Source organism: Hyposmocoma kahamanoa, unplaced genomic scaffold (assembly GCF_003589595.1).
Source record: "Hyposmocoma kahamanoa isolate Upper Pololo Valley unplaced genomic scaffold, ASM358959v1 99333, whole genome shotgun sequence".
NCBI lineage: Eukaryota > Metazoa > Arthropoda > Insecta > Lepidoptera > Cosmopterigidae > Hyposmocoma > Hyposmocoma kahamanoa.
The window spans coordinates 1,529-11,903 of record NW_020655866.1 but is presented as its reverse complement, the minus strand read 5'-3'; the positions used below and the strand labels follow the sequence as shown (position 1 = coordinate 11,903).

General features: G+C 41.6%; 1 protein-coding gene across 1 annotated transcript; it reads right to left on the bottom strand.

Moving 5' to 3' along the window:
- Nucleotides 1-6,782: 6,782 nt before the first annotated feature.
- Nucleotides 6,783-9,971, bottom strand: LOC113239063. Its single transcript, XM_026475930.1, has 2 exons — nucleotides 7,418-9,971; nucleotides 6,783-7,236 (listed from the first exon to the last, which is right to left on the bottom strand). The coding sequence occupies exons 1-2, from the start codon at nucleotides 9,948-9,950 to the stop codon at nucleotides 7,208-7,210; spliced, it is 2,562 nt and encodes an 853-aa protein (XP_026331715.1). The 5' UTR covers nucleotides 9,951-9,971; the 3' UTR covers nucleotides 6,783-7,207.
- Between the last annotated feature and the right edge of the window lie 404 nt (nucleotides 9,972-10,375).

Here is a 10,375-nt window from a genome sequence, read left to right as displayed (position 1 = left end):
GTGTGTGTGTGTGTGTGTGTGTGTGTGTGTGTGTGTGTGTGTGTTTAGGTGTGTGTTTTTGTGTGTGGGTGTGTTCGTGTGTGTTTATCACTACCCATTTTTTTAGACCTCTTTAATATTACCATTATTATTTTCACAAGGGCAACGACTTCACGTTATACTAACCGACAACTTCAATAAATTGTTCTGTTTCACTGTAGTTTAGTCCTAGGAGCCACTTTGTCACAACTTTCTTGCATTCGTAATTATTTAGTGAATAAATTTTCAAATTTAAACTTGCTCTATTATATAAGGTACATAGGACTTCTCAACATATGTCTCAGGGTGTCTGTACGTGACACTGGAATTTCTATGGACTAGCGTGTTGTTTACTACCAGGCGCACGAATTTTTCGGCCCGTCACTTGGTAGGTATCATAAAAAAAATTTGAGCGTGGCAGCTCAAAGCAGGGGATTAATTTTATCAAATATTACTTATTTGGCGGTAATTGTTTCGGACGGATGTCGGACGGAGATCGAAAGTAGACCCCCAGAACCGTGCCATCAAGGGCAAAAGGCCCGTAGCGGCACAGTTTTGAATCGGGGTGGACTGTGAAATCACTGGCTGTGGGAAGTCATCTTCACGCTGCTAACAGGAATTGATAAGGCAAGCATAAGTCTGTCCGAAATGACCACATTATTTAGTAAGTAAGCGTGTTATTTGTTAACATGAGTGAGCATGTTCAATGTTTGCAAGAATAGCTAAGTGTGTCCCTTACCGACATTCGACGTTTGACTCGTTTGTTCTAGAAAAAAAGAAAAAGAATAAGTTATAATTATTAATACAAGATCAAACACTTAGAAAAATATCCTTCGACCCGGCTGGATTCGAACCAGTCTTCTAGCAAACATACCAGACACTGTGCCAACTATAGTACCGGCACGCTATGATGGCCGTTTTGACGTTTGTCCGCTCATCAAGTTTCGTATTAATTGATAACTGCGTTGAAGGTGTCGTCAATAGTGACACGCAGTAAAAATTTATGGATGTATAATTTTACGACTCAACTCGGCATTTGTTTTTCGAAATTCGAAATTTTTAAGCAGAACTTCTACCTCCGGCAAACATATTAATAATAATAATAATAATAATAATAATAATAATAATATAATTATTTATTCAGACAACAACATAATATGGTCCATTAGTGTTAGTATCTTAAGTAAACGTTTTCATTTTTAACCGACTTCAAAAAAGGAGGAGGTTCTCAATTCGACTGTTCTTTTTTTTTCTTTTTTTTTTTGTATGTATGTTACGCGATAACTCTGGTATTTGTCAACCGATTTTCATGATTCTTTTTTGTTGGAAAGGGGGTACTTCCATAGTGGTCCCATTTCATTTTCCCATGTCCCATTTCATTTCATTTTTTCAGACTGTTCACGCATGAAGATTCATATTTATAAATAGCGCCTAGCTTTAATTTAGGAGCGATTACTTTTAGCAATTATTTTGTTGATTTTGCTATTTCTCCAATTCAAGGCGTTTTTCCCTCAATATACTTTGAGTAGTGTCGTAGTGAAAACCTATTTTTATTATCTCCAGTATCAAGTCCCGTATAGTGGCGAACTAGGGTATATTTCAATGAAAATTAGCAAATAGACGTAATTCCACGTACTTTTGAGGTCGGTTTTTTTAATACTCTGTACTGAGATTATATTAAAATTTCTTAATTAGATACCCCTTGCAATACTAGTTATAAACCTAAAAACTCACAGATGCAACTCACAATTGATTATACAATTCCGGACAGATAATTCGAGTCACCATTTCACTGCCCTAAGTTACTCAACATTTATTTGTTGTTAAAAAATCGCTGTAAATCTTCCTAAAAATAAATAAATAAAGTATAAAATCCTACCATTGACACTCTATCAACAAACAGAAGATTTAAGATTATCAGACTTGGAGCCCAAGTAGCCAAATGCTTAACCTACCGCTTCTCAAGCAGAGTGTCGTGGGTTCGAACTCGCGCCTTCGCCTTTGAGTTTTTAGAAATATATCGAGTCATCCGAAGAACATAGTCCGATGTGATTATATAGCGAAAAGAGGATAAATACGTTACGAGAATCATTTTGTTATTCAAATAAGGCCTATGTATAGGAGTTTAGAGAATTGATATATCTTATTTCATTTCGGAAATATAAAATCGAACAACGGTCGATCTGACATCCACAGTGAAGAAGAACGAACAAAATGTACTATGGTCCTGAAAACAAGTAGTCTTGCAACATAGATCTTTGTTCTACGGATGAGTCGATCAGTGCGAAATTCTTTGTGTAATTTACCATTTTTCTTTCCAGTGCTTTCAGAGCTTTTCAGCGAAGAAAACCATAGTGAGGAAACCTGTTTACATCTTTAGAAGCAGTAGAGCTCTATTTCTGCCGCCAAGCAGTAATGTCAGCATTACTGTGTTCCGGTTTTGATGTTACAGGCACATGGGACTTGTCAACTTATGTCTCAGGGTGACAGACCCAGTGGCAGTGCGCATCAGATCTTTGCGATTTGCGATTTTGCGGCAGAGACAAAATAATTTTTTGAGATATCATAAAAAACCGTAACCCAGTTTCAAAATATTGAAATTTATAACTTTTTAAAAAAATATTATAAATTAAAAACGGATATTTAACCATTTGTCAGTTTGTCGATTTGTACGTCCTGTCACTTGATATTTATAAAAAAATTACATTGGGCCCGCGTGAGAATTAGAGCCCAAGTAAGGTAAAGCCTGGGGCCCCTAAAGTAAGGGGAAGCCTGTACCTGTGGGACTATATAGGGTAATCGTTATTAGGGTAATAAAATCATCATGATATTCAAATATTTTCGTTATTTTATTTTCATTAGTATTAATGGAATTTGCCAATGAAAATGGACAAAATCCAATAAACTGAATTCATCCTCCAATTTACCACTGCTAGTGCGTGTGTCCACGCTAAGAAAAGTCGCCGGGTCTATGCAAGAATTCGTGTCGTTTCTACGAACTGTGTACACTGCCTCGGCGCCGGACAGGGAATAAATCTAGTCTACCCCGGACACGACGCGCTGTGCCGCTACTGTATGGGGCGAGGTGAGGTGCATTGTCAGTAAATGAACGTTTATACGCGTGGACGGGAGTTGCTTAGTAGTCAATATATACAACAAGTTGTTCCCCAAATTGCGGGGAATTTCAACTTGATTGGGGATTTTGTGGGGATTCTAACATTTTATCATTTTGTTTAATCTATCGATTGCTAATGCATCGATAGTTTGATTGTTACTGTTAGAAACACTGCGATGAACTATATCGATATGTTTTTCAACGTCTCAGATCCCTCGCATTATTAACAAGCAGCTTAAATAGAATTATTATCAGAGAACTTGGTTCTGAATTGTAAAATTACCAGTCGGTGCATGTTGAGTTCGCGATTCTTTCTCCCGCTTAGGACGGTCCCTGGTATGAAGAAAAACGAAATCAGCTATTGATAAACAAAGCCGAGCATTTGGTACTTCCACACCACAACTTACCACTCGTCAACTTTAAATATTAAATATAGGTCGAAACTTAATTCGACCCCTCCTACGTAAAGTATCGTATGTGGAAATTGCCAAGATTACAGGGGAGCGTTTTAAAGTTTTCAATTCACTAAAATGAATATAACACGTGACTATAATTTCTCAGTGTTATTCGTTACTCACATAGAGTATTATAAAATCCTAGATATCGGTTAGATGAACAACCACAATTTATTTTATAATTTTCTACTGTCACCCGACCCGCCCAGTCTCACTTTAGTTTATAGTGCTTTATCGCCAAAAGCAGTTTGAAGCCGAGCGAAGCTCCGCTGAACTATTAAATTACACGTAAATTCGTAGAAAATCATACTACGAAAATTTTCACGAGTTAAATGCATGGTGATGTAGACATCCAATTTCTTAAATGACGCCACAATGTAAAAACAAGTGACAGTCAGATGAAACAAACTGTATTCTACAGCCAAAGAGTTGCATTTTCAAATGGTGTAATCACTTTTTAAATATTGTTTATGTAAGTGGCCAGTTCCAGAAACTTATAGTGCGCCCTATGTACTACCGGCGACCGACCGATAGCTTAGTGAATTTCCGAAGAATTATTTTTATTTATTTATTTATTAAAACTTTTTTGACCTCAAGACATGATGGTACAAAAGGCGGACTTTGTAATATATGTAATAACGTGACATGGCTTTCGTGCATTGACTTACAAATAAATGGACGACGGGTCTAATACAAAAACCACGAAAAAAATGTCCCAAGTCAACCTATTCGAAATTTAAATTGTTATGTCATCGCAGTATCGCGCTGTCCGTAGAACAAATGAAGACTAAAGCGGAGTGTCGCGCTCTGTATACGATTTTAGCGCCTTACAAGTGCGGACACTTTTTAGCGCGGACCCGACGTCCATATAATTGTAAGTCAATGCTTTCGTGCCACAGAACGTCACTAACTGTCAAAATGAAACAGTCTTTTAGCAATTTGGCGGGATATTGTATAAGACGTGTAAAATACTAAAGAAATAAAACTCTTGTGTTTCTCCCAAATAATATTTTATTTCATTAATACTACAGACTTAATGCTAACAGCATTCTCCACCAGCCACCCTTTAAGAAAAACTAAATTCACAAACGCGGCGAATTATTATATTAATTAATTATATATTACATATTATTATTTAAATTATATTAATAATTACTAAACAAAATATTACGTTATAATATCTTATAATAACTCATATGTAGTAATTATATAATAATATATGTAAAATATGTAAAATATAACAAACAAACCTAATACATTCATACATACAACCTAACATAGTCATATGTTTATATGATTATGGTTATCATTGTGACAAACAATTTAAAAGATGCTAATGAACATTCTTTTTGAAAGAGAATATGTAAGGTTTATTTTATAAAATATGCAAAAATTTATATTTGTTTGTTAATTGGTAACTAAAAATTTATTTTAAAGGGCATGTATAAGGGACAACACTAGGTTAAGCTTATCTAAAAAAAAAGAAACACAGCACTTCTAAAGATGTCATCAAATGTTTTCATTTTTCCTTACAAATATACTTGGAGACCTTCTGATGGAGTCTGAGAGAGCATTCCAGATACGTATCGATTGGAGAGTGAAGAAGTCAGACATGAAGCCAGAATGAAAGAGAGGTACAGTGAGTGAGCGTGAATTCATGGATCGAAGAGGGAGGTTGTGAGAGTCCCCGAGATATTGATTTTTACATTTTAAGTATTCTAGATAGTGAGGATTGAAAAGAATATTGTACAACGTGCAGAGTAGTCTCTTCTGCCGGCGTTGACGAATAGGGAGCCATTTAATTTGTGACCTGAAAAAGAAACATGATCAATTTGCGTAGGCAAAAGATGAAACGGATAGCATTATTGAGAAGGCGATCCAATATAATACAAGATAATAGATTTTCATTGAGATCAGGGTAACAGACGTCAGCATAATCAAGGAATATCAGGGAAATGACAAGTAAGATCTTAGTACTAATAGAAAGAAAATTCCGAGAGCGGTTGAGAAAACATAAAGAAGAAATAACCCTACGACTAACCTCGGACACCTGTGTGGACCAACTTAGTGTGAAGTCAATGTAGAGGCCAAGGTTTTTAACACTAACGCTTAGTGGAACAGACGAGTTTTCATACACTACATGATGGAGCAAACTATGGTCAATCTTAGATATCTGCTTAGATCCATCTACGATAATTGCTTGACTAAATATCCGCGCTTACCGCGCTCCCGCGCGGAGGGGCGCGGCGAACCGCAGGGTAAGGCACACTGCGCTCCGCACTACCGCGCAGATTTTTAAGCTTAAGGACATGTTCAGTTTTCTACAATAGATCTCGACGTCGATAAATTTATATTTGCTATTGAAAATCGACCAAATTTATCTTTATATTTTCGTAAATCTTTGTAATGAAGTTGAAATTATCCATTTATCGATCTGGTTCGTAAAAAGGGATGTATCCAATATCTTCGGTGTCTTTTTATTTAAGTAAACAGAAACCAAATAGACCATAAAACTGCAACGTCCTAATTGAGTTGTGTATTATTAACCATTCTTGTTAAAGAAGGATCTCGGCTGGGTGTAACAGCAAGGTGTAGTCATATTTGAAGGTCGGATTCAGTTAATGGTATGAAACTAGTTAGCAAAGTTGTTTTAGTACACACTACGTTATTTATGGAAATTTCGCCATGAACAGTTTCGATCAGCTGATGTCATTTAACGAAAATAAATAGTCACATCACATCTCTATTGAGTATCATAATACAACCAAATTACGTAACTTGAAAAAATTGTGAAATTCAGGCATGTTATTGTAAATGATAAAGTACTAAATCCATATTCTTATTGCTATGTTATAATTTACTAAATTTATTATTATTTTATTCATGTAATATGCGTGTGAACATTTAATGAAAAATAAATATTATCGATTACTTTGCCAAAATACACTACTTTATAAAAAAACTATTATTTAAAACTTAGTACATAATAACGTAATATGGTTTCGTTAACTTCATATCTTCAATCATACAAAATACACAAATTTCCATTTAATATCTGTTCAGGACCGACGCTCTTCGATCCTCTGCTTTAATCTTCCTTGGATAATAAAAACTTCTTATTTTTAAAGTGGACTGTATATATTCATGTAAACTTACAAAACAAGTGTTTCTTAGAAGAGTGATGAAAAGTGAATGCGTACAAACTAAAACTAGCTTATATTTATACCGGCACGATGTCTCCCACATCGTGCCGGTCCTATCAATGGGTCGCTACGCCGCTCGGCCAATCAGAGCTCTTGAATTAATCATTCTCGTCTGAACTTCAGCTCTGACCGGCCAGGCGCGCACGGCCGTCCGTAACATTCTCCCCTCAGCGTAGTCTTACGAGCTAAGGCTAGGTAAACAATAAAAGAATAAAATAGAAATAAAGAAAAACAAACGATCTAGGCAGTAAACAATCAACTCAAAACTTATCCTACGTGTAAATAAAAAACAAACAAAACCTAGCCTAATCACTTGGGGAGGACGGCCAACTTACGCGCCGGACGCCTAAAAATACCACCCCGTGTCCTAACTTCTACGCTCCTAACTGTGCCGTCGGGGCCCGGGTAGATTTTGACTACTTCCCCGCGCGGCCATACGTTCCGTGGTAGCGTAGAGTCTACTATAAGGACTAAATCTCCGATGGTGAGATTCCTGCTTGAATCGGAGGGTGACCCGCGCGGAATGAGTTGCGGTAGGTACTCCCTAACCCATCTGCGCCAGAAACTATCTGCTAACGCTTGCGCCGCTCGCCATTGTCGTCTATCAGTGGTCTCACACGTTCCGATAATGGGCAGTACGTTCGGTTGCCCAAGCAAGAAGTGGTTTGGTGTGAGCGCTTCGGGCTCGGCCGGATCTACCGATACGTGAGTAAGCGGACGCGCGTTTATAGTATATTCTGCTTCCGCGAGCAAGGTCAACAAAACTTCCTCTTTCGGCGCTCTATCGTGTAAGGTGACTGATAACGCAGTTTTTACCGATCGCACTAATCGTTCCCACGCGCCCCCTTGGTTCGGCGCGCCGGGGTCGATATATCGCCAGTCCACGCGCTGCGTTAATGCAAATTCGCGGAGCTCGGGCTCCCATTCCCTCATAGCTGCTCGTAGCTCGGCATCAGCGCCTCTAAAGTTTGTCCCGTTATCGCTGTATATAACTCGCGGCCAGCCGCGTCGTGCGGCCATTCTGCGCAAGGCCATTATTGCCGAATCCGTGGTCAATGACGCGGCGAGTTCTAAATGCACCGCGCGCGTAGTTAGACAAGTGAATAATGCGCCCCAGCGTTTTTCGTGGCGCCTACCTATCGTGACTATCATCGGTCCAAAATAGTCTACTCCGCAATTGCTAAACGGTGGGCTATACGCGTCTAGTCTCGCAGCGGGTAAGTCTCCGAACGCCGGCACGAACGGCGTAACTTTTTTGAGACGACAGAAGGTGCACCCGTGTAACACCGTACGCACGGTCGAGCGTAATCTTAGCACATAGTACGTCTGTCTTACGTCGTTCGCGACGCGCTCGCGCCCGCCGTGTCCGGAACGCCTATGTATGTTGTCGATACAGAGTCGAGTGAACACGTTCCGTCCGTCCAAAACCGCGGGCGACTTGACCGACTGTTCGATTTGCGCTGCATTTATACGACCGTTCACGCGCACGATCCCGTCCGTTCCTATCACGGGGTCTAACTTAAACAGCTTGCTGCTGCGCGGCAACGGTTTCTTACGCGCAAGGCATGCGATTTCCTCGTTGAAATCGTCGCGCTGTGATTTCAATAGCCACAGACGTTCGGCCTCCTGTACGTGTCGTAACTCGACGCGGTTCGCGCGTCTTCTACACATATCTACGAATGCCAATACTCGTGCCGTGGTCCTAATGAGTCTTTCGTAACTAGAAAACCGGTCTATGTCGGGCAAGTGATCGAAACTGCCCTTCTCGTTTGCGTACGACACGACTACCTCGTCCTCAGTCGCGACAGACTCCTCGCGTTCCGTTGGCCATTTGTGTTTAAATTCCGGCGACGCGTCCATTTTCCGTTCGATCGTTCGCAGCCTGCGGAGCGCCATATCGTAGCTCGGCGGCATGACAACTACGTCGTCTTTCCACGGCAGTCCTACCTCGAACTGGTGGCCTATTCGCTTCGCGGTTCGCGTGAATATGTCGAGCGCTCTTTCTTCGCTGCGCGATGGCTTCGCTATTTTAGAAATCCCTATACTATCTATAGCGAAGTGTTGTTTCATACGATCCTCGAGCCGTTCGTCGAGATCGTTACAAGTGCGCGATATGTCTGCTCGGTACGTATATGCGTGAAAGACGTTTTCGTTCGCGGTCGAGTTAATAACTTTCGGTACCGTTCCGTGTACCGTCCAGCCCAAGCTCGTGAGGGAAGCGACCGGTTCGCGGCGCCCTCCTACCAATAACTGGCGCGACACGATCAAGTGCCAGTTATCGGCCCCTACCAAGATGCCTGGTTTTATGTTATTATAACAAACTTCCGACCTATCGAGACCTCGTAAGTGCGCATATTCTAAGCACGACGAGTCTATAGTCTGTCTCGCTAATTTCAAGTTATTTACGGTTCGCGCAATAACTTTGTGACTTTCACCCGACTTTCCGCATATACTTAACTCTACGGCCTTACTAGTCGGTTCGCTCTGACTAGACCCTAGTCCGTGAATACGAAGTTTTCGCGTGGGCCCGTCGGCCCCTATGCGGTCCGCTATTTCCGCATCTATCAAAGTGACGGTCGATCCCTCGTCAAGTAGAGCGTACGTATTCGCGCGTTGCCCGTTAGGCCCTATCACGCTAACTGGACACACCTTCAGCAAGACCGATCCGCTGTTCTCTTTGACTAACACCGATGTATTGAGAACCGTCTCGACCTTCGGTGTCTCGGGTTTCGATACCGGTTTACGCTGCGTGTGCAACAAAGCGTGGTGCGGGGAGTCACAACTGTCGACTCCGCACGACTTCGCCTTACAGTTGAAGCGGCGATGTTTCTCCACTAGGCACTTGAAGCACACGTACGCCTCCTTGGCCCACTTCCAACGGTCCTCCACCGTCATGCTGGAGAATTTCCAACACCGCGGGACCGAGTGATTGCCGCCGCAACAAAGGCAAACCGATTTCCGAATACTTGGCTCCTTGTTTTCCGCGGTGGCGTTGTATACGTTCTTACGTTCGGGGCGGCGCGTACGCGGTGGGCGGGGCTTAGGGTCGTGCCTCGCTGGCGCTGTTTCTTTTGCGGCCGAGTGCAAATACCGGATCGCCAGGTCCCCTTCGCGCATTAGAAACCGTGATAGCTTGACGATCTCGGGTTCGGTTTCCATTCGGTGTTCGTCCGCGTACTCGCACCACTTGGTCTGCCGATACGTATCAAGTTTTTCCACCAAGTCGCGTACCAGCGTGGAATCATACAAATGCCAATGGGCTAGGTTCCCTAATACGCAGGCGACATTCTGCACCTTAACGGCGAAGCTGTTTAAACCCGTTGCCGTTCCGTCGGGTCGCGGCAAACGCCTGAGTTCGCTAACGGTGCGTTCCACTATAAGTTCCGGCTTACCGAAACATTGTTCTAACGTATCCATAATTACGGACGGATTCGAAGCCGTGTACAGGAGCGCAGCGACTGCTTCTTTCGCTTCTCCCTTCAGGCTGACTCGTAAGCGCGCCAAATTCTCCGCGTCTGAGAATTTGTACATACGGGTCGAGTCTATCATCGCGCGCTTAAACGGGAGCCAATCCGTGTAGGCTC

What these genes read in the sequence shown, in the direction of transcription:
- LOC113239063 (XM_026475930.1), bottom strand. Translation starts at nt 9,950, where the DNA reads ATGGAAACCGAACCCGAGATCGTCAAGCTATCACGGTTTCTAATGCGC. An exon ending in ACCGAACGTACTGCCCATTA is followed by an intron (nt 7,237 to 7,417) that starts TCGGAACGTGTG and finishes CTCTACGCTACC; the next exon opens with ACGGAACGTATGGCCGCGCG.